The 26,017-nt window shown below is 28.7% G+C and overlaps 1 protein-coding gene across 1 annotated transcript in view; it reads left to right on the forward strand.

Annotated features, from left to right (window-relative positions):
• The window catches only part of LOC127282129 (uncharacterized), a 64,286-nt gene extending 44,172 nt beyond the window's left edge, over positions 1 to 20,114 (forward strand). The window contains exons 2-7 of the mRNA XM_051306219.1: positions 141 to 2,608; positions 4,263 to 4,493; positions 10,237 to 10,613; positions 16,966 to 17,226; positions 17,317 to 17,503; positions 19,828 to 20,114. Coding sequence (XP_051162176.1) covers positions 155 to 2,608; positions 4,263 to 4,493; positions 10,237 to 10,613; positions 16,966 to 17,226; positions 17,317 to 17,503; positions 19,828 to 19,860 — 3,543 coding nt within the window. The 5' untranslated portion in view covers positions 141 to 154 and the 3' untranslated portion in view covers positions 19,861 to 20,114. The remainder of the gene's footprint in view (positions 1 to 140; positions 2,609 to 4,262; positions 4,494 to 10,236; positions 10,614 to 16,965; positions 17,227 to 17,316; positions 17,504 to 19,827) is intronic.
• Positions 20,115 to 26,017: the final 5,903 nt, after the last annotated feature.

The following is a 26,017-nucleotide window of genomic DNA, read 5'->3' on the forward strand; positions in this document are numbered from 1 at the left end:
TAAAAAATAATTTTTACCACCTAACTCCTTAAATTAAATTATTCAACTAATTCGAACTAATAAATTTTCCATTACATGTATTTGTTAATTATTAATTGTCCATAAATATTGAAATCGTTTAATATATTATTCTTTTTCAGGAAAATTAGGAAATATGTACGAGGAAATATTTGATGATTTACAAAAAGTGACGGATGAATTAACAAAAGCTGGATTACGTGACATTCCTTCACCAAAGATATTTAATCTTTTAGAAATTTTAAAATCTCCCAAAATTGTTTCTCAGATTATCATGGAATCCAAAGAATTGTATGAAGGAACATCCAGTAATTCTGATTCTGATATTGATCTCTTGGTCACATCTAGTAATTTAGCAAAAACTCACAATGGTACTGATGTGGAGGTTATAAAAGAATTAAAAAGTGATTCCAAATCTAAGATAACAGTTGATCTAACAAAAGTTCCTGAAAAAAATGCAAGTTTAAATGAATTCCTTCAAGATGATGATTATATTCAAAATGATGCATCGAATGATTCAGATGTTGATAATTATTACACAAACTCGGATTACGAAGAAGACAAAGTAGAAGATAATGATACCAAAATAGAATCACCACCACCGATTTTAAGCATTCTGAAAGATTTAACAGAAAGTTATGCTTTGCCTCCACCGGAAGTACCGAGCGAAATTCCCTTCGACAGCGTTAGAGAAGCTGAAAACTTTGAAATCCTCGAAGAAAATAATAATGATCCGAATAATAATAATAATCTAGAAGAAATACAATTAGGTGAACAAACTCAGCCCAAGAGTCCAGTTGCAGGTTGCAGTAGAGATTTTAATGAAATAGAGTCTGGGAGACAAGTTTCACCAATAATAATGTCTATTACTAGTGAAGAGTCAAATAATTCCGAAACGAGATGTTCTCATCAAGATAGTTTGGAACCACAACCAAGCTGTAGTAAGGAGTACATTCAGCTTGAAGAAAGTGATGATAGCGAAGTTGAAGAACTCGATTCTAAAGTGTCTTTTAAAGTTAATTATGAGAAGCTGCTAGAGGAAACTGAGGCCATTAATCGATTTTTTCCCGATATAAGTGGAGATGCGATTTTCTCCATGTTGGATAAAAATCGAAAGGCAACAAATCGTGTCACTATTGTCCTATGGGACTTATTACCCACAGATAAACCTGAACCTCACATTCCCGAAAAAATGAAAAAAAGAAAACAAGGAAATGATCCTTATCCTCTTAATATTAAGAAAAATGGATCTCCATTTGCCTCATCTAAAATCGACGATATAACAATAAAAAGAATACAAGAAGACGTTCGAAACAGTGAGAAACCTGATATTTTTGAAATTGATCCCTCTCATACAGAAGACATTAAAACGGAAAAGTGTTCGATTAAAGCATCCAACTCTGCTACAAAGAGTAGCAAAGAATCTTCCTTATCGCCGAATGATAAAGGCAAAAAACCTCAAGTAATTAAACCAGCGCAATTTGTTTATAAACCGAAAGTTATTGCTGGAAAACAACCCGAAATAATTAAGAGAAATATTTTATCAGCACCAAAGTTAATTATTAATGCTCCAATCATTCAGTCGGCACCCAAGCGAAAATTACCGTCACCCAAAACTAATGAACTGTCAGAAGAGGGATTCATTTCCGAGGACATTGAAACTGGCAACACAGCCGTTCTTCTACAAAATCCTCTTTCCGCGTTTAACATAAAAAAAGTAAAGAACTCAAAAGATGAGACAAACGATGATGGAAGTCTTCCATCAAAAAAATCGAAAGCCTCGGAAAACATTGGAAATACATCGCCGACGTTCGATTACGATTCTATTTGGTCGCCAATTAATGATCTTATAGCTGATGATGAGACATTTATAAATAAAAGCAATATAATTAACAAAGAATCAAAATTAGAGTTTCTCAAACCGAATCAAGAAAACAAATTTTATCAAATGCCAGCAAATCCAATGGCATCTACTAGTTCTGTAAATCAGCCACATCACACTGCACTTGCTGCGAATACGATAGTCATTAAACCTAAAATCGAAGTAATTCCTAATAAGGACACTTATTATAAACTGAGAAGTATTTTCCCCGATATTGATCCTTCTTTTATTAAGGAAAAGTGTATAAATCCACCGTTTTCAATGGCAGGACTCAATATTGAACAGCAACTAAATATGTTCGTTGAAGTTTTATTAGCAGATGGTGGAAATCACCAAATTCACGAAATTCGTGAAGAATCCGATGATGTCGGTAATAAAGATGAGCAGTATGAAACTCTCTTAGGAATATTTCCAGAAGCTGATCCTGAATTTTTGCGTAAATTTGTGGATGAAAATTATAAAAGTCCAGATAATTTAAAAAATTTTATTCAAAAAAATTTAGAGAATCCAGTGTATCCAACTAGAGCGCAATATTTGGAAAAAATTAAAATTAATCAACAAATTAAGGATTACACTACAGATTTTAGCGTAAAAAAGTTCTTGCAAATATTTCCCAATCCTGTAGAACACTTCGAAAAATCTGACAGAAAATGCGCCTTTAAGCCAATGGCCAATGAGTTCTTAAAGGACACCTTTCGGAGGCATAAGGTAATGAAAATCTATTTTTTAAACTAAATTGTATCTTGGTGCTAGAAATATGTTTTTTATTTGCAAAAAGTTAACAACGCCATTTTGTTTTTTCAAAAAAATATTTCTTGTCCTAATTTGTGCTACAAACATTTTTTTGAAAAAATAATAATTATGACGTAAAAAAACCAGTTTTAGCTCAAAAAAGCCAATTCCATGTTATTAAAAATAAACAATTGTGTAAAATCAGATTATAAAAGAAATTTTTACAATTTTCAAAATATTTAATAATAAATAAACTTAAATTTAAAAAAGATTTTTTAACCCAGAAATATTCAAAAGTTATTTCTACTAAAAACAAATCTTGTGCTAAATTGTGCTAGTCCAGCACGAAAAAAACAATTAATTAATTTATTTTTCATAATATTCACAAAAAAATTAAAAAAATTTCAAAATAATTCAATTTTTAAAAAATTATTTTACGTAATAATATTAGCAAACGAAAATACTTTATAACTAATATTTGACAAAAGCCGCTCTAATAATTAATCGTACTCTTTTCCTAAAAATTCATAAGTATTTTAGTTTTCTTTTATGTTTTGACTATATGTATATGTATAACTTTATTTTCTTTTGTTACTGTTGCATGATATAGACACTATAAGTAGTAAAAATAAACAAATTTATTATAAATAATTTCTAATTAATTTTGTGGCAAACCTGCAGGTTTGCCCTGCTACCTAGAAATCTAGAAATCCTGGAAAATTCAGGAAAATTTCCTTCGAATCCTAAAAAACAAACAATGTTGAATATATTGTTCTAGTCAAAATTTTTATTATTGACTTGATTCTTTGCTAAATTAATTAATGTTCGATTCCAGGTGAGATTTTGAGTTTTTCGGAGTAGGTTAACCGATTGCAATGAAACTTTGGAATTTTGTTATTTATAGTAAGACTAATCTTTAACATAAATTGCAGCTTAAAATATTAGTTAGTTTACGAGATTTGCAATAATAACAAAAAATTTTTAACTGCTATATCTTTCGTTCTAATAATCGGATTGAGGTCTACCTTTTCTTAAAATGTCAAGGAAAATGAGAGGAATACATCTCTTTCAGAACAATTTTTTATAATTTTACAACTAAAAAAATTATTAAATAATAATTGAATAAATTTCGCGCGTCAATCTAAAATTCAATCACTTAAACGCTAAAATGATCTTACCTGTGTTTTCTTTAATGTTCCAAAGGCATCTAATTGTAAATGCAAGTTTAACTTATTTAATTTTAATAATTTAAGAGTTTAAACAATTGCGATTTCTGCTAATTGACGTGCAGACGACAATGCGCACGCAGCATTCTCACGCAGCCAATTTAGTTCACGAATCACGTCAGCTGGTTACGTGAGAATGCTACGTGCGCATTGTCGTCTGCACGTCAATTAGCAGAAATCGCAATTGTTTATACCCTTAAATTATTAAAATTAAATAAGTTAAACTTGCATTTACAATTAGATGCCTTTGGAACATTAAAGAAAACACAGGTAAGATCATTTTAGCGTTTAAGTGATTGAATTTTAGATTGACGCGCGAAATTTATTCAATTATTATTTAATAATTTTTTTAGTTGTAAAATTATAAAAAATTGTTCTGATATAATTATTGACTTTGATTTTAGGTTGCTACAATATCACAAATTTATCGAAGAAGAAATCATCATTTGAGTCTAACAGCTAACGACTTAAGAAATCTTTCACCGGACATGAAAGGGAAGAGAAGTAATTATCTGATGCCAACTGAAGATATTCCTCTTCTTCAAGAAATGGCCTATATTAAATTTAAAAATGATATCGTCACTTATCTCGAGGATATCAAAAGACAGGAATTACAAGACTTCAATAATCTGAAAGTAAGTTTCATGTCATGGTATTGACATATTCCTCGATTGCTAACGCTTGCTTGCTTGATGTATTCTGTATTGAATATTTATTGCTGTACTCTGTCGACAATTCTTGTAAAGAATCAGGTACGTGATCTTGTATCGAGTACACAGAGAAACCTTTGGTTCGTCTGCTCGCCCAGAGTAGTAAAATTTTTATTGCCCACTATGTTGGACGTCCGTTCTTCCTCTCTGGGCGCAGAGCGTTCTCGTTTTTGGTGGACTGACTTCTCAAAAATTAGGAAGACACATGGAAGAACAGTCTTTCCAGAAATGGGCGATAAGACGTATAAATTTCGTGGTGGCGCTGAAGCACCGGTCTACAGCGAACTGTCGACCCAAAGGTTTCTCCGTGTACATAATAATTTTTTACTACGTCAATACGGTCATGCTAGTATTTCCTCAGTACTGCGACTACATTATATCAGTACTAAACATCAGTACTGTGAAATAATATTAACACAGTACTTTTTCGTATAATCTACAAACATTAATTACAAATTTGTGTTTGTTTCTTAAGGGGGGCGCCTACTTTAGAATGTAAAAAACTGCGTACATTTCAGGAATTTTTTTCTCAAACACATTTAAATAAATCGATGCGAGATTTAGTGTATGTTTTCTTATATATTTAAATCTTTGAAATATAATTTTTTGATTAAATGAAAATAGAATTTAATAATAAAATAAACGCCATATATATAACGTCTCGCTGCTGAAATTTTCCCATTGCGTACAACCTAGGGTCCACAATTCTTATCCAAAACAAAAAAACAAAATTTTTTCTTTAAATATACATTATTGCCTTCTGTATGAATTAAAAGATTTCAATAGAAAGTAAAAACTGACATTTTTACATGACTTTTTAAAAAAAATTTAATTTTCGCCAAAAAAAATCTCATTTTTCTTTAAAAAAAGCACTAAATTTAACTCTATCAAAAACAAATTTAATTCATACAGAAGAGACACTTTTTATCTTCAAAACAAGCCCAGGTAGGCCTTAATCGGTTGAATAGATTTTTGTCTATCGTGTACGCAAACTACAAAAACAGTGTTTTGAGAAAAACGAGTTTAAAGATTGAAAAACATATAAGTGCTGTTTTTTAAAAACTTACGGCAGTCACAGGCCTCGATGAACGACTATTTTTTTTATGGGTAGCTCTTAGATAAGACGACATTTTACTGATAAATGGTAATTTTAATGGTAGATGTAATAGTAGATAAGCGCAACAAATGATGAAAAGTATTAGAGACCGCGAGTGGATTCGCGCGCCAGGCCACGCGCTTTATTGCGTTCTACAAGCTGTAACTCGAAAAATACTTTGTATTTTGACATAATATTTAAAGAGCATATTCTTAAATATTCTTAAATAGTTGTACTTTCAGTTAAGACAACTTTTAAAAAATCGATTTTTTTCTTTTTGAGTATATTAAAAAAATTAATATTTTATATACAGACTTCATAAACGTCCCCTATTTTCTCTAAATGTCCCCTTTTTCCTTATTTGTCCCTTAAAGTACTCTACTTTAAAAATTTTCCCTATTTTACACAAAAAATTAGTATAAAACTTTGATTTTTATGAGAATAATTTTTAAAAATATTCATTTTCTACATAAAATTTGATGAATTTATAATAAATGTTTGGATAGAAATAATTAATTATTTATCAAATAAATTTCTAACACATAATGTAATTAAAGAATTTGGATTCAAAATCCATCAAAGCCTATCCAATGGAAAGTTTAATACTTATCAAAAAGTTTTGATACAATATTTCAATCAAATTACATTTTGCTAATCTCAGACTGCTCGACCTTTTCTTATGAATGAGACTATGAATTATTCAAAACAATCATTAACACAAATTTACAATAATTTTAATAAAAAATCTCCAAAAATTCAATTATTTCTTAAAAATTTTCAAAATTGTATTATTTCTAAAAATGTTATCAAAAATTCTTTGTTAAATTTATTATTTAAGTTTAATCACTTCACTGCTATAGTAAAAATTGATACTGAGGTCTTAAAATGTCCAACAGATTCTGGTCGACAAATTTTTATGAAACTTAGTATATATAAGGGTTTTTGGGGTTTCTGAATGCAAAAAAACAAAAAATTTTTTTGCGATTTTTACTTGTTTTTCAATTGTTTATTAGTTAAAAATAATAAATAATTATTTAATTATAACTTAACCAAACATCATTTATACATGTAGTGTGCGAATAACTAATGATAAAAAAGAATTTATTTTACAATTTAAATAGAAAATTTCATTTATTTTATATTAGGATGATCACGATACAACTTATGTGTCGCTGACAGTTTGGGCCCCTAAATTCTCATGACACAGTGTATGTGTCGCTGACAGTGGAAGGGTTAAAAATTGTCTTAACGTCAATTATTGTCTAAATTTGTATCTAAAATTCTTTGGTAAATTAATTATTTCAATAAATTTGATCAATTCTTTGATAATTAAATTATTAAAAATATTTTTTAATTCAAAATTTTCTATGATTCAATTATTGTTTAAAATTTTGTTAATAATTTTCATTAATTTAAATGTACAATAATTGTAATTATTTTCAACTTAAATTTTTTGTTTAATTAATTATTTCTAAAAACTAATCTACAATTTTACAACAATTCAATCATTTTAAACATTCCTTAATTAAAATTTATCTAAAATTCCATTACTATTTAAAATATTTGTCGAAATTATGAATTCGAATAATTTTTATAAATGAAACTTAAATTTTCTTAAAATAAAAAGTACACTACCGTCGGAAATTGTGCGACCTCTGCTTTTTGGACGACTATAAAGTGATTTAAATCTACAAAAATATTAAAACTAAAATTTTTTTCTTTCTTATTTTATAAAAGCTAATAAAAGTCTGAAAGCAATGATACAGTAGAATCCCGCTTATCCGACCTTCACTTATCCGAGCTTCCGGGTTATCCGAGGCACCTATTGCGCTCTGACCAATACGTATTATCCGAGGTGCAGCTCGGATAATACGGAAAGTGCCGTGGCTTATGAACACATAAACTTGTTATAACACGATTAGATAAAGGGGAAATTATTCGAAAGGTTGCGGCCGATTATGGTGTTGGAGAAACCACCGTGGGCGATTGGCGTCGAAATCTATCAAAATTAGAACAATTCGGAATAATATCCGGTTACGCGATGACAATTCGTAAAACGATGAAACCCGCAGAGTATGATAAAATTGACAAAGGTTTATTTCTATGGTTTACTCAACAGAGAGAAAAAGGATTGCCAGTATCAGGTGAGTACGCTTCATAATCTTCAAATCAACATTTGTTGAATATCAAAAAATTTGAAGACTTATTCAAAATAGTTTTTTCCAAAATTTCTTTTCATTTTTCCTTTTCAGGAACCATTTTACAGGGAAAAGCAATGATGATTGCGAAACAGTTTCCGGATGAAAGTCAGACTTTTACAGCAAGTGTTGGATGGCTGGATAGATGGAAGAAAAGGCACGGTATTCGTCAGTTAAATATCTGTGGTGAAAAAATGTCAGCTAATGAAGGTGAATTGAAAAAATTTAAGGAAGAATTCGAGAAGATTGTATAGAAAGAAGGATACTCGCGAGATCAAATTTATAACTGCGATGAGACTGGCCTAAATTTTAGGATGATGCCTTCTAAGACATTGGCTTGACGAGAAGAAGCGGCGGCTCCAGGGTATAAAAAGAATAAAGAAAGAGTTACTATTTTAGCATGCAGTAACGCGTCCGGAACTCACAAACTTCCACTAATGTGTATCGGGAAATCGGATAAACCCAGAGCGATTAAACACATTAAACCTGAAGCCTTACCAGTGTACTATGCACATCAGAAGAGTGCTTGGATGAGTTGTGATCTCTTCAAAAAATGGTTTTTTAATCAATTTGTTCCTTTGGTTGAGAGATTTTTGAAAAAAATGGACTTTCTAGAAAAGCGATTCTTTTACTCGACAACGCTCCCTCGCATCCAAACGAGTCAACACTCAGAAGTGACAACATAATTGTTAAATTTTTTCCACCAAACGTGACTTCCATTGGACAACCAATGGATCAAGGCGTACTCGAGACGTTAAAACGTCATTACCGACGTTACTTACTTTAAGAAATTCTGGAGAAATGTACCGCCGGAAGTACCCTTAAAGAATGTTTGCTTGAAATAAAAATGAAAAGTGTCATTTATTGGTCAGCTCAAGCTTGGGATGCTGTCCGAAGTCTCACAATCGAAACGTCATGGTAAAAAATCTTGCCTCCTATAAATCAAAATGATGAAATTGTAGACGATGTAGATCTTCATAACATCATGGAGCAAATTCCTGGTTGCGAAAACGTCGACAGAAACAATACTGAAGAGTGGATTCAAGTGGATGATTGTGAACAGGAACTGACCGACGATGAAATCGCTCATCTCGTGAATTCTGAAGAAGAAATCGCAGTTGATATAGAAGATAGCGAAGTGGAAGAAACTCCACAAATCAGCCACGCAGAAGTGCTAAATGCACTTGAATTGGCTCTTAAATATGTTGAGGAACAGCCGGAATGTGATTCAAGTGATATTTTATTGATAAAACGATGGCGAGATATTGCGGCTAAAAAACGAATGAGCAACTTAAAACAGTGTTCTATTACAGATTTTATCAAACCTTGTTAGTGACGATTCACATGTTATGTAGAAAAATGCTTTGAACACCAAAGTTTAGTTTACGCTCATATTTTTACTTAAATTTTATTTTTTCTTTACTTTCTTTTTTATTTTTACCTACTTTTGTGTTCATATTTCATTCTCCCATTCAAAATACATAAAAAATTATTAAAATTTTCAAATTCTTTATTTCATCCGTGTTATCCGAGTTTTCGTTAATCCGAGGTGTCCCTTCCCCACATTACCTCGGATAAGCGGGATTCTACTGTACCTTGAAAAAGAGAAAATGTTAATTTTTCAATTAGATATCTAAGAAAAACCCAATTTTTAATGTTTTTACTATTTTTTTATTTCTCTGTCAAAAATTAATTTTTTTAAACGTTCTTGGGCTTATTCGAATCGTATTTTGTTATACAATTCAAATTATTTAAAACAATTCATTTCCACATTCTTCCCTAGCGTATGAAAACCGTGAAATTTGGCTCAAAAATAGTCAAAAAATTATGATTGATATTTAAATGACAAAAAATGATCAGTAAAATATGTAAATCTGAAATTTACTTACATAAATCAGAGAATTTTAAGATGATCTATTTACTTCATTTTTAAACATTACATTTTGTTGTAAAATTGAACTTTAATTTTTTGACTTTTTTGGAGACAAATTTCACGGTTTTCATACGCTAGGGAAGTATGTGGAAATGAATTGTTTTAAATAATTTGAATTGTTTAACAAAATACAAAAACATTAAAAATTGTGTTTTTCTTAGATATCTAATTGAAAAATTAACATTTTCTCTTTTTTAAGGTATCATTGTTTTCAGACTTTTATTAGCTTTTATAAAATAAGAAGGAAAAAATTTTAGTTTTAATATTTTTGTAGATTTAAATCACTTTATAGTCGTCCAAAAAGCAGAGGTCGCACAATTTCCGACGGTAGTGTAAATGATTAATATTTTCAAAAATGTGTCCTATTGAATTGAAATCTTGAACTAAATTAATGACAATCTTTGAATAATCTAATAAAATTTTTGTTTCTATTTTTTACAGGAACAAGGTTTGTTGCTTGAGTGCCAATGTTGCTTTAATGATGAATGTTTACCACGAAAATGTTCCACATGCGAAGACGGACATATTTTTTGTCATGGATGCATTTTAAGAGGTACTGAAAGCAAAATTAGTGATGGCCAAAATCACATACCTTGCTTTGTGGAATGCAAGCGAGAATTCAGTCTATCAGTTCTACAAGAAGTTTTACCACCAACAACATTTAGTATTCTTCTACAAAAGCGACAAGAAGCTGAAGTAATGGCTGCAGGTTTGGAAGGACTTGTTTCTTGTCCGTTTTGCCATTTTGCGTCAATTCCTCCAGTTGAAAGTAAAGTCTTCAAATGTTTGAATCCAGATTGTATGAAAGAAACTTGTCGGTGAGTTTTTACTTAATTTAATTGAAATGTTTTACAATTTTTTTTTAGTGATCAGATTTATTTGCATTTATTTATTTATTTTAAAACTTAATGTGTCTGGGTTATTGTTATTTAAACAATTGTAAGTTCTGGTGATTGACACTAAAAAATTGGGTGCTAAGTTCACGCAGTGCCATTATTTTAACAAGAAAAAATTGGTCAAGTGCGAGATAAACTCGCTTACCTAGGGTTCCGTTCACGATTATTTAAATGTTTATAAATATTACAAAAAAATTATTTTCCTTTTTTTTTCTTTCAATTTGCTTGTAAATACATATGGGGCATTCTTTGTCAAATAAGACACCCCCTCTGCCCAGAATATTTTTAATGAAAAAAAGGTTTCTATTAGGTCAAATTACAGAAAATTTTATCTATTTTTTCATGCTGTATGGCACTTTTTAAATATTTAATATGGAGGGCCACAAAAGTAAAAAAACTGCAATGTCAGCAAGAAATATGATATTAAAACGAGTGTATTTTTATAATAATTGATTTTTAAAAGAAAATACGAACATTACAGTATCTGATGACAGTCTCTGGAAAGAAAAATCTAGTATTTTTTTCAAAATTTTTGTAAATTAGCCGAATTTGCTTAAAATTTTTGATATGCTTAAACTTACAGTTAAATTCAGATGGGATGTTTATGGTCACGGGTTCTTTAAGTCGTTGACTATATCTGCATTCAAATTTTGATAGTATTGCCTTCGGTAGATTTTGAGAACCTTTTTATAATCAACTCTTGATTTTCTGAGATTTGAAAGGAATGATTTTGCATTATTTGCGGTATTGCTGATGCAGAGTTGAATCTTTTATTGAGCTTTCTTCTCATTTTGTTGTGGTCAACTTGATTAAATTTAAAAATTTGAATGTTATTAAAATAACTGCTTGCCCAATTAAATAATGCCTCAAAAGTCAAAATTGCATCTTCTGGCTTCGCTCTGAGACTGGCTTTGTATGCTTCTCTTTTGAATGTTGCCCCAATACCATCATATCCACTCTTCCTGTGAGCAGTTGCAGTAAAGTGCCATTCTGCTTCAATATAAAAATCAGCTTTGTGTTTAATTAAATTTGTGATTTGAAACCTGTTCTTAAAATGTTGCTAAGCACCATCCGTTATGTATATTATTTTCTTCAAAATCCCAACTTCTTTCTTAATTTCGGGTATAAGCAAATTTTGAACAGAGTATATCGTTGCAGTATCATGTTTTAAGCTGTTTGAGAGAAAGATGCAACTTGTATGTTTCACCTCAGATTCTTCTTTGTAATAATAAATTACCGGAAATACAGTGCACTGGTCATTATTAAAATGAAAATCTTGCACTGCATCTTGAACCACGTAGGCATAATTTTCTGAAAAATCGAACATAACAATCACTTCTCCTTCACTCAAGTTATTTTTCATTTCTGAAATAAAAAGTGATTGCTGTTTGGCAATAAACGAGTGAGGCTTGAGCTTTAATAATTTATTACATAGATAGTCAGCAAACTCAGTTTTCTCTGCAATAACAGTCTCCAGAGTAGACCTGTCGGTTCCAGTCCAATTACTATACTGTACGTCATTAATTTGAGCATCGGAAAGTACCTTAAGTAATTTGGAAGACAGCTTTTCAATTCCTGGACTCTTATCACGGTGGGTTTTAAGCGATTATTATGAAAAGTAAAAATAACCAAGATTTTTCTTTTGGGATGTTTTCTACAACAAAAAAGAAGATGTTTGCAACAAAAATGAAAATCATCCATCGGTCCCTTTTTGAGAAAATTGATTTTTTCTACAAAATCGCATGATTCCTCGCTCTTGAAAAGTTTCATGCAAATAATGTTTAAAATTGCATATAATTTTATATATATATATATATATAATCTGTTCCAGGAGAAATCGATATTTTTCTGTGCATCTTGTTGTAAAAGGGTGTATTTTTAAGTGAGAAAGGCGTTTTCTAGATTTTTTTCTGAAAAACATAGCCAATGATATGAAACGGATTGTAACATGTGTTGCTTTTCCTAAAACTAAAATCAAGCAAACATATTTAAAATTTTTGTGACCTGCGAGCCTGGTCGGAAGGATCTTTTATGGTTTTATGGCTTTTCATTGCAAAATTAAAAAATGTTGGAATTTCAAAAAATAATTATATAAATATTATATTTGCAATGTACAGGTTAAAACAATTACAACGGTATAAATTTTTTTGCAAATACTATAAGATTAGAGTTTGTACATATGTAAATCATGAAATCGTATAACTTTTCCAGAAGCAAATTTTAATATTTAGACGTAAAAATTTATATCGTTGGAATCGTCAAAATCTGCAAATGGTAAATTTAATATTTAAAAAATTATTTCTTTGGATTTAAATATTTTTTATTTTGCACCAAAATGCCATAAAATCTAAACGACCCTAAAATGGATAACAAAAATTTAGTTGTCAATAAACATGTTTCTTCAAATTTAAAAGAAATTGAAAGAGAAAGCTTATTTGCTGAAACGGAAAATAATATACGCCTCCTTTTATAGTTTTCTGCGCGTAAAGGGCCCAAATTCGTCCTGAAAAATATCGATTTCTCCTGGACCAGAGTATATATATATATATATATATATGCAATTTTAAACATTATTTGCATGAAACTATTCAAAAGCGAGGAATCATGCGATTTTGTAGAAAAAATCAATTTTCTCAAAAAGGGACCGATGGATGATTTTCATTTTTGTTGCAAACATCTTCTTTTTTGTTGTAGAAAACATCCCAAAAGAAAAATCTGGGTTATTTTTACTTTTCATAATAATCGCTTAAAACCCACCGTGTTATCGCAATCATTCAAATGACAGTTAGAGTCTGGATTTTTACACGTTATAATTTTTAAACAATCTTTGTAGTCACTAATAGCTTCAAAAGAATTGATTGTTAATTTATTTAATTCGATTGCATCCAACATCAATTTACAATTCTGATGAATCGTACACACACAAACGCTGTGTGTTCCGCTAGCACCAGGCAAAATGCAGTGCTTTGGATGCAATTTAGCAAACATGCTAAAACTTACTGTCAATTCTGAATATGATGTCTTGAACTCAGCGTACAACTCTTTCAAATTAAAAAGCATAAGACGCTTTTGTACCTGCATTATCTGGCCATTTAAAATAACTGATTTAGTATCCTTTCTTCCAGGCATAATTCTACTGTTATCGTCACTTTCAAAAAATGCTACTATTTCATCAATAGTCGTCGAAGCCAAAGTTCTACCTACTTTTGCTGTTAAATTTGGTTCTTTATCTTTCCGTGCTAGAGATCGTGAGCAAATAAACTCTTTTGATAATTTATTGATACTCCAAGATTCTGGAGCTGTAGTTAAAATTTTTAACCTTAAAGGATCGTTTCGTTCAAGCGCTAAAAATCTTACCTTTAATCCGTTAAGCATAATTTCTAATTCAATTTCTCTAGCAGATCGCGTTTCCGACTCTTCTTGAATAAAATCCATATCGTTATTAATTTCAGAATCATCACCAGCAAGATTATCAATAGGCTGAGAATTAGATTGCATTTTCTTTCTACAAGAACTACATATTTTACAATCATTTGGTAAATCCGAATGTACTTTTAACATTGATTGAGATATTGTTCTTAAATCATTTCCAACGTGTCCCTTTTCGCCAATTTTTTTAAATGGATTTATGCATCGATCTCTTCTTGATTTTTCCGACATTTTTATCAATATAGATTTTTGAGACTGTGATATTTGAATCGTCCAAAAATTTTTATCAATATAGATTTTTGAGACTGTGATATTTGAATCGTCCAGAAATGTTCACAATTATATTTGCTCGCTTTGACATTTAAACACACGACGTTGGTTAAAAAAAATCCAATGCGCTATATACTTAACGATATAGCACTTAAAGTTAGAAATACCTTCCTGTTTAATAAAGTATTATTCATTGATATTTTTTCAAGTGGTAATTTTAAAATTAATAACGGTACACATTTTGTTGAAAAAACCAGAAACAAACTCTACTAAAAAAACTGATTTGAAAATTATGCTAAATGTATGAAAACAATATACAATGCGCGAATGAAAAAAATATTTTTGAGAAAAAATTTTTAACTATAGTTAAAAAGATTAGAAGTAATTACAAATAACAATAATAATTACAAAAATTTGATATAAAAATTAGGTAGAATTTTTCTCTTCAAAACTGTTCATAAAATAGTCAACTTTTACGAGAGTCACGGACAGTAGATTAATGTCTCAAAGAAAGGTAATAAATACGTTAATGTTGCAAATGCACAGAAAACGAAAGTACAAAAGCTTATTTAATAATCTTCAACCTGGAAGTTGTACGCAAAATTCAAAACATTCCATCTGAAGTTAACAGTAAGCATTTAAAGCATATCAAAAATTTTAAGCAAATTCAACCAATTTACAAAAATTATGTCAAAAATAATAGACTTTTCTCTCCAGAGACTGTCATACGAGACTGTAATGTTTGTATTTTCTTTTAAAAATAAATTATAATAATACACTCGTTTTAATATCATATTTCAAGAGATAATTTCATATTTCTTGCTGATTATGCAGTTTTTTGACTTTTGTGGTCCTCCATATTAAATATTTAAAAAGTACCATACGGCATGAAAAAATAGATAAAATTTGCTGTAATTTGACATAATAGAAACATTTTTTTCATTAAAAATATTCTGGGCAGAGGGGGTGTCTTATTGACTATATTTTTCTTGAAATCTTCTTAAAATTAAATATGTGTACCAAGTTTCAGCTTCTTAACTCCAAAACTGTACATGTTAAGACGGGGGGGACATGCTTTTTTCCGAAATTTCGAGTTTTTGGAATATAACTATATTCAATTCAATTCCAATCGGATTCGCTATAATTTTCGTTTAATCTACTCGCTAAAATACGTATATATACTAAGTTTAATCCAAATCGGTTTAAATGGCTAGATTTTAGAGCTTTCTTGACACGTAGTGTAATAAACATTAAGCAGGTTAATAGTAAAAGAGAAGATCACATTTATAACTGATAAATTAATATAACTTTATTATAATCAAAATGACATGAACAGATATATATCTCTAGTGTTGTATTGTTAATCGTTCGACGTGAGACTGACTAATATACTTCGTTTCTATACCAAAATTCTTTTCTGCGCGAATTTAAGCGCAAAGGTTCAAATTTACATTTCTCAAATTTTACCCACACATTCAATCATACATGCGACGCAACAGACAATTTTTTCAAAATTTTGAGTTTAATCAGTTTTAATGAGCGTTTTTGTATCCCTATTAAGAATTCTACAATTTACACTATTGAAACTTAGCTCTAATTTTCATTTTTCAGGACAGCAATTTTATTATTTGGAAGCTTCAGATAAAGTAAATAAAATAAATTTTGTAATAAAAAAAAATATTTAAGAAAAGTCACTGAGTTGTGTTACTAACCCCTTAAAGTTTTGACATATGAAAACTTATAGAAAAATGAACTCAACGTTAATTTGCGATGCCTGCACCGTATAATTGGCCTTCTAGATTAATATTGGCTTCATCTTCAGTCTTTCGAGCGACTTTGAGCATAAAAGAACGCAATTGTTACCACAGTAAAAGAGAAAATAGCCGATAGCGTTAACACATAATTAATAAAAAGATAATTTTATCCTCTATCTAATACGACAAAAAAGTCAAAACTCAAAAAAGCGAGTTACATTGTTTCCAAATATGTTGTCAGAGTTACGCGGTTTCTAAATGGTCTTGAGAGTTATGTATTTTTTACATTGTCTCTGGAACTTATGTCTTTTCTAAAAATTTCTAAAAAATTGTTTTTTTTATATACAATCTACAAGAAACAATGTTTAAATTTTTTTTAAAATCAGCTCGTCATGCCATAGCCAGTAAGTTGAAGAAGACTTCTGGTGAGTTTCATGTGTATAGGTTAAAAATTGGCTCAGCTGCACGAAGTATTATAAGGAGCACTCACTCCACTTTAGCAGATAGCCACGGTTTCGCCAAATCAATTAGAGAAATGTCCCATAACGATTAGGACGCCTCTACAGGAAAAGCTATGTACTTTATAGTTTTTCACAATATGTCTGCGCCTAATATCGTCTGCTACTGCTCGTAAATAAAGAGCTTTGTGTTGTGTTGTTACATCCGAAGATGTTAGCCTGTCTGATCTGAAATGAATTCGATTATACAATTTACTTATAAAATTCAAATAAATTAACACCATTCACGTGCGCGTATATTTTTCTTGTGCATGTTATAGATAAATGTGAAGAACTTGATCAATTTAACTCATTCGTTTATAGGTTATGTAATGCGTTGAATCATGTCCCATTAAGATGCGATGAAGTCTTAAAAGAAGATGAGGCACGTCTTAAATTAGAGGAAAAAATGACAGAAGCTCTTGTTCGAACCTGTTATAAATGCCAGAAACCATTTTTTAAAGAAGAGGGTTGCAATAAGATGACTTGTGTTTGCGGTGCTTCTATGTGCTACTTATGCTCAACTCCTCTCAAAAATGGAGATTACAAACATTTCAATGGACAAGGATCGTCAAACTCAAATTTGTTAGTAAAGAATTATTTCTTTTTACATTAATACTAGTTTTGTCTCGTAGTAAAATTTCTTAATTGAAAATTAATAACACTTGATTGTAGGTGTCCTTTATGGACCGACAACCGTCGTATGAATGCCGAAGCAGTACGGAAAATTGCAGAAGTCACGGAAAATGAACTGAGGAAAAAAAATCCTAATTTAAAAGTCACGGCAAAATCTATTTTACCTACGTTGCCACCAAAAACCAGAGGACCTCACGATGATATTCCCAACGCAAATGCATTGCCGGTAAGTAAAGTTTATAAATTTTATTCACCTTAATAAATAGAGACAGGAACTTTGTGCTGAAGCATAGAAGCATTAATTTAAATTTGAAGCATAATATTCGCATAATATTGAAGTATTTTCGTAAATATTGTAAATTTAAATATTTTGTTTATAAAAAACTGTATTTTAGGGAATACAATAATTCAGGTTTAGAGACTATTTAATTAAATATTTTCTTAAATAACTTAATTTTCGAAGAATTTTATTAAATTAATGAAAAAAAATAAATTGTCGCTTAGTTTAAATTAATATCTTTGTAAATAATTAAATTTTAGAAGATTAGTATTTAATTTTTTTGTAGCAATAAAATTTCAAATGATTTTTATTTATAAATTATAATATTTAAATTGCATCATAATTTTTTCATATAAAAAAATTTAGATTTAAAAGTATTATGAGTTACTACGTTAAAGGTGAATCTTGAAAAAAATCTGCTAACTTAGACAAATTTTAACGAACTCTAACCAATTAGAGATCATTTAAAACAGAATTGACTACACTTTCGAAGTGTAAAAAGAAAGAAGGTATGTCTCATCAGATAACAGTTACAAATTAATCAAAAAGTTGAAAAATCAATAAAAAATCAAAATTTTTGAAAGTATTTGGTCTTTATCGTCATCAATTAAGAAGATACAACAAAAATAATTTATACAGTTGCAAAGATCTGCTTTATAGCTTAAAAATTAAAAAAGAAAATTTGAAATAGGGCAAAAAATAAGGAAGTTACAAGGATTTTTTCACAAAAAACAGTTTTTTGTCTCTAAAATCAAATTTGGAAGGTATATAAGCAATTAAAAATACGCCATTCTTTTCAGTTTTTATGCTTTACAAACTTTACTAGGTCCGATAAGAAGTTTTTGAAGTCATATTTTTTTTTGTAACACAGTGTTATTTAATGATTTTATTAAACATGTAAATTTTATTATTAATTTTAATAATTTTAAACAATGGTTAATTATAAATTTCAATATTCATTGATTTTTATTAAAAGATAAAATCTTGTAGAGAGGGACAGCAATGAATCATCAATTACGAGAAAAGAGCCTTAATCTTTTTAAGTTATCTGGCGCCTGGGCCCAAACAGTACAGAAGGACGTATTTGTTGTTTGCACGTATTTTAATTTCTTAAGGGGGGAAACTCGTGTAAATTAAAGTAAAGCATGCCTTAAAGTACACAATATAAGCTTCATAACAAAAAATTGTATTAAAAAATATTACAAAATGACGGCGTTACAGGCGTTTGAACTTGCATCTTTGATTTTGCGCCGTGCAGCCTACAGGTTTTTACCGTTAAAATACGCAAATACGCTTTGCATGACTTTTTTTTAAAAAAAGGTGCTAGTCATGCAGTAGCCAGTAAGATAAAGAATATTTGTAGTAAGTTTGATTAAAATCGGTTATAAATTGGCTGAGTTACATTGCACAGCGCGCGAAAAAACACGTTTCGAGAAAAAAGCATATAAAGTTTACGATACATAAATGTAGTGTTCTAACTATTACCTTGAAGATGTTATGTATTCGAAAATAACTATTGCACTAAAACCAAGATTTACTATTACTTGTTTATGGAGCTTGCTAATGACAATTAATAAAATTATATTGACAGGAAACCGAAAGAATAGAGGGATCTCGTGCTCATAGTTATCTATGCATTTGGTAGCATCTGAAGTGCTAAACTTATGATTACTATAGACATTCATACATCTAATTATAGATTAGTAATATAGGATCATATTCTACAGATAGTAAACTAATTTTTAAAGCAAAAAAAAAAAAAAAAAACTAAAAAAATTTTGTTTTACACGAGTTTTCCCCCTTAATTTGAGAGTTCTAATATTGATTTTTCTTGAAAATATTTTTAATAATCTGTTGTAAATATAATTTTTATAGTCTTTAAAATTTTGAACTTTCAAATAAATTTGTCAAAATATTTGCCAACCTTTTAAGTTTAAGTTATCCAAAATATATTCTATATTATATAGAAATCGGAAAATATGTACAGATGTATCAATCAATAGATTTAATAATAGTTAAAATAATTTTTCGTTTCAATAATTCAATTTTAAATTTATTAGATATATTTAATAATTTAAGTAATAATTTCTCAGATGTTAAGCATAATTAAAGCATAAAAATAATAGTATAATTGACATTATTTGAAAGTATAATTGCAGCATAACTACAATTTTTTTGAGAGCATAAATCGTTTTTGTGAAAAGCATAAACTTCCTGTATCTGTTAATAAAGTTTCAAAAATATTGAAATTTAATTCATTTATGTTGCAGGAATATATTTTAAGAATAGCGAACAACCCATAACAATAGCTTCTATGAACCAATTTTTAAGTGCCAAAGACGTCTCAGGTTTGGAGTGTATTTTACATCATTAATTTTTTAAAATAACATATCGTAAAATTTGTTTATATGAAATTGTCAAGAAGAATATGCCAACTATTTTTTTTCTTAATTGTTAAAATCGTAAAACTTTTTTTCTACATTATAAAAGTCTTTAGTTTATACACGCCAAACTAATTTTATCCAAAATTAAAAATCAAGTTTTTGCAAAAAAAAAAGATAAATGCTTGATACTGTGATATAAGTGTACCTACTTAAGCATTGAAAATCAACGTCCAAATAACGAACCCATTCTTTGAATTGAAATTGTATGATGGATATAAAAACTAAGTGCTATCTAAAATTTAGGGTTAAAAAGTAAGGAAAGCAAAAGTTTAAATTTAAATTTAAATTATGACTTTATTTAATCAGTTTCAAAAGTGTTGTCTTCCATGTAATTATTTTTCAGAATTATTGATTAAAATTTGTGTTTGTTCTTGAAAATTAAAAAAAAAAATTTTAATTTTTACATATTTAAATTTTTGTTCTAATGTAAAATATTCTTTAAAAAAGAAAAATTGTATAAAATGCAGTTGAATGAAAGTATCTTTATAAATTCAAAGGTAGTACGTACGTAGCACGGATTAAAAGCCTTGTTAAGCCTTGTCTTGTATCAATCTTACTATAATACTTTAGATTTAGTAAGAAATGAAAGCTGATGCATTTACTTAAAATGGTGAAAAAAATGTACCTGAGAATAACTGGAGTTATTTTCTTAAAATAGTATTCTTTGAGGAAGTGAATTCTTTGATTTTATATAACAAGTATAGTGATTACCACAATTAGTTAATTAATTTGATATATATATATATATATATAAGTTTAATGCCATAATTAAAAATGTACTAAGTTTTGTCAATATTTAGGAGTATCTTGTAAAAATGTTTCCTGTGGCTATATTTAAATTTATTGGTTTAAAAGTCTTAGTTTTTATCCTTTATATTATATATTTTGTTAAAGTTTTTTTTACCAAACATTTCAACCTTAGAATAATTAAAATACGAAATTCTTATGCAGTGCATTATTTTAATTTAATGTAAGAAAAATTTATCATTTGTAAAAACTATGTTCTAAATAATTTTTCCAAATTTTGTACACAGTTAATGATAATACACTTTTATACAAATGTTTATTCGAATTATTTTTCATCTCTTACTCCAGAATTTAACCCTCATTACTCACATGTAGACAAATCAATGGTATAAGGTAAGGTACGCTTTTTGTTTTTTGGTTCTAAAATATTAATATTGTATATATTTTAAAATCCAATGAGGTATTGTTTGACATTTGGTGCCATTTAGAATAATTTTGTGGTAGAAAGTTTTTTTCCTGCACTAAAAATAAAGAATTTATTAGTAATTTTTTGATGAATATTTTTTTTTTGACAAAAATTTTTTTCTGGTGGATTAGAACGATAACGATAACAAACCTTACTTAAAATCCTAACGTGGTACGCAATTTAGGAACCCGAGATGGTGTTCAGCACACACAAATGCATTGGAAACCACTCTGATATCTCAAAAAAAAATAATCTTGTAGATCATAAAAGAAGAACAGATAGAAAAAGCTGTAAGACACAAGAAGCAAAGAAAACATATTATGCTTAGAAGTTCTTCTTCAAAAAAAAAAATCAATTAATTAATCGATTTACAATATTTAACAGTTCAAATTATTTGTCGAATCATTATAATTGATTGCATAGTTTAAAATATTATTTGTTTACAACTGGATGATTAAAATTTTTATAATTTACATTATTTAGAATTCAAAATTCTTAGTGAAGAAAAAAATGACCGATTTTGAAAAAAAAACAAATTTTTGATTTTCAAAGAGAGAGGATCAAATTCATTTTAAATCAGGCATGCTTGACTCGGTTGAAACTAAAATGCATTTTCATCCAAAAAATATTGTATTCCGAAGAATTGTTGACGACACGAATTTTTTTAATTAGCTGAAAATTTTTTTTTAGAAAGATATAGGATTTTCATTTTCTAAGTCTGAAACGTCGTTTATCTAAAATTTAGGAAAAAAAACTTTAAAGTGTTATAACTTTTAAGGGGTAACATCACCCAAAAACTTTCAAAAAATCGAAGTTTTTTTGCTTAAATGGTCTCTTAGGGTGTTAGAAATAATATCCCATTAGTTATAAGTCGAAAAAAATGGAACTGTTTTTAAAAAATTATTTTCGTCGGAAAGACACATTTCATAATAAGAAAATTTAATATGACTAAAAAATGAATTCAGAAATCACTACCCTGGGTAGTGATTGTGGCATCCTTAGCTTTACTTTGAAAATTTGCAGTCCGCCATGTTGGATATACCATCTTAAATTTTGAAAATCTGACGTCATATTCGTAATGAGCATACCCAAAAACCTCCGAGTAACCAGTTTCAAGCAAAACTTCTATTTTTAAAAAAATTTCCACCATTTTGGATCCGAAATTTTGAGTTTTAAAGAAAAAATTAAAAACTAACGTCATATTCGTAATCAGCGACCCCAAAAACTTCCTAGCAAGATGTTTCATGTACATCCGTTAAATTTTTAATTTTTTCATCCGCCATTTTAAATTTTTAAAAACTGACATCGGATTCGTAATCAGCGCCCCCGAAAACCCACGAGTAGTAATTTTCGTGAGCGTAGCTCAACTTTTAAAGTGTTGACTTATATTTTTATGACTGCAAACTTTAAACTCATTTTTCTTGAAACTAGATTTTTTAAAATGGGCGGAAGGATTACTCTCACAATTTTTAACGGATTTACTTGAAATTTTGACTGCAGCTTCAGGACACTATTCCTTAGGGATGTACGTAGGATTTTTTAAATTGGTTGATGCGTTTCCATTTTACAGCTATTTTTTGAGTGAATTTTCTTTGAAAAATGGTATTTTTGTCATAAGTGACATGCCATTTTGACAAAAATCGATATTTTTACGTAGTTCTCTAGCAAATAACATCTTCTTTTATAATTCGTTTGAATTTTTTGTCTAGGTACTCATGGAAAGTAGGAAAACTTCCGCCCGTTGTGGCTGTTTTAAAAAACGTGGTTTTTGGTTAAAGTGATGTAAAGGTGCCATTTAAAAAAAAAAAATTTTTTTGTCGTTTTAGTTTAGTTTAATACATGTGTTTTACGTTAAAAAACCCAACATCATTTTACTGTACCGTTTTCTTAAAATAAATAATTGAAATAGACTCTACTTTTTACGTGCTCTGGGTGATGTTACCCCTTAAAGTAATTTAGATATCTCACTTTTTCTTTTTGCATTTGTAAGAGCTTTAATTTTTCTTTCCAAATCTTCAAAATTCTAAAAAATTAAAAAAAAGTTCAAAAATAACAAAAAGGCGGCCATTTTCATAAAAAATTTAATTATTCAAAAACCCCACTCTTTGTTTGCTCAAAATTTTTTTGTGGATTGTCTTCACCGTAAAAAATATTTTCTATAAGAATTTAACTTGTACCTGATTCCGGTAGAAGAGAAAAAAAATTGTTTTTTGTTATTCTTTAAGGAAAATTTTTTAATATTTTAATTATTTGTTATGTATACTTGATATTAATTAATATTAAGTATAAATAACATGCAATTTATATTAATTATTATTATTATTATAAATTATAATTAATTAATATTGATTAATTATACCACAGAAGAATATAAATTTTAACCTCCGCATAAGCAAACATAATTAACAATTAATATGTTGCTATGGAAAAAAAACCATTTTTTCAATAAGATTAAAAGAAGAATAAGATATATATATATATATATATGTATAGTATGTATATATAGTATTCAAATCAATTTTTTAAAGAATTTTATTGTAAAAACACAAAATTTCAACACATTTTTTCACATCTTTTAAAACAGAACAACTTTTTTTAAGAAAATTTTTTTATAACTAGCGGATTATGAAAGAAAAATGAAAGCTCTTTCAAATGCAAAAAGAAAAAGTAGGAATACAAATTACTTTAAAGTTTTTTTCCTAAATTTTAGATAAACGACGTTTCATACTTAGAACAAGCACTTTTTTCTGTTGATTAAAAAAAAAATAGAAAAGTAATTGAGACTGGATTGGCAACAAAACTCTCGAAAAAACTCACTCTGTTGATAATTTTTTTTAATTATAAAAATTTTGAATTTGTAAATATTAAAAAAAGCTTACTCTCTGATGCTGCTGAAATAGTTGCTTATTGTGAAAATGTAACCACAGTTATTAAGTATATTAAGGAAGAGAGAAACGTCACATACACTCATTTAAAGTTAGGTATAAATGGTGGTAGAGGATTCCTAAAGATTTGCCTTTCTGTTCAATCTACGGACCTTGAGCATAATCATAAAACGAAACGTCCGATATATAAAGAAAATATTCGTACAAAGTAATTTGTGGACTCTGAAGTGAAGAAATTATTTGTGCTGATGTTGTCATCATGTTCAAAAGAGAATAACAAAAATATTTCTAAGTTATGATCTGCTTTGAATTTTGATTTATTTGAAGGAAGTTTAGCGGCTGATTTAAAATTAGTCAATATTTTGATTAGGACAGTTGTACATATCCATGCACATGGTGCTTCACCAAAAAAAGTGAACTTCATTATTGTGGAACTTTGTTGGAAGAAATAAGAGAAAAAACGCTAAGAAGAGCAGTGAGATATGAGGACAGGATAAAGAAATCAAAAAAGAAATTAGTAAAAGAATGCATAAACGAAATGGAAATTGAATAGGCAGAAAGCATTAAAAAAGGAGAAGGTTTGAGGATAAAATTATGAACAAAATAAAAACGAAAGGAACGTAGGAGAGAAAAAACGAATATCAGGGAAGAAAAACCAAAATATTTCAAGTGAATTAAAAAACATAAAAAATAGAAGTTTTATAGCAAGATACAGGTGTGGAAATGAAATAAAAAAAAATGAATACTGGAAGGAAAAGGTTTGTAGAATTTGTGGAGAACAGGAAGACGGAATGAAACACATAATAAAGGAACGTGAGAAAACGAAGGTGAATGAAGAAGTAAAGGAACTGCTAGGATAAAATGGACAAGGATTAGAGATACTGAAAATGAAATAGAAAAGAAGAGTGAGCTAGTAAAAGATTAAGTATTTTTGGTTCGTTAATATGAAAAGTTTTTTTTAGGAGTTAAATACTGTATTTTGATTTTGATGTTTATTCATATTTTAATTTGATTTAAAAAGAAGAGAAAGTTAGTGAAAGGCAAAGTGAAATAAAGACTGATAAATGCTGTTTTCTTTTTCATAAAATTCTGATTGTTTCAATTTTAATATTATTTTGTGTAATTTAATATTAATGTAATAATATGTGAATATGTAAGATGTAAGTCGAAAGTTTGTCCGAAACCGAAAGGTGTGGACAATGAATAAATAATAGTAATAATATTTTAATCAAACTTTTACGTCCGAGCAGTATTTTAATTATTTAGGTATATAATAGCGATAACATTTGGATAAGAATTTCATTTAATTCACTTTATTTTCTCCAACGTTTCAAAATCTAAATGATTTCCTCTTTAGAGAGTCTATCAATATACAAAATTATAATATAAATCTAGTAGAGAGAATAAATAATTGAATTAATTGACACTTCTATTGACCCTTCTTCGAATTTAAAAGATTTAATATTATTAATAATGTTTTGTTTGTTTGTAAAAATCATAATTTTGGTTTTATCAATATTTATTTTTAACTTGTTTAGTTTACAATAAGGGGATAGTGCTTTTAATTTGCGAGAAATCTCCATTGAAGTATTAGCAAAAATGACCAGGTCATCAGCAAAGGCCAACAAAAATATTTCCAAAGTTCTGTTAATCAATATTCCACTACATCCCTTCTTGATTAAAAAGTCTTCTAAGTCTCTAATAAATAGTATAAAGAATAGAGGACTAAGCAGTTCCCCCTAGAGAACCCCTCTTGTTTTGTTTACGAAATCAGTGGTTCCTTTTATCAGTCTTAATAATTTTATTTTGTATTGGATAGTTTTAATAATAATTTAAAATTCTTTCAGAAAAGATACCTTTTCTATACCAATCTGTATATACCTTTGTATAAGGAATATATGTACAAAATAATAAAAAA

Source organism: Leptopilina boulardi, unplaced genomic scaffold (genome assembly GCF_019393585.1).
Source record: "Leptopilina boulardi isolate dan_hultmark-lab unplaced genomic scaffold, ZJU_Lbou_2.1 LbouV2_281, whole genome shotgun sequence".
Taxonomy (NCBI): Eukaryota; Metazoa; Arthropoda; class Insecta; order Hymenoptera; family Figitidae; genus Leptopilina; species Leptopilina boulardi.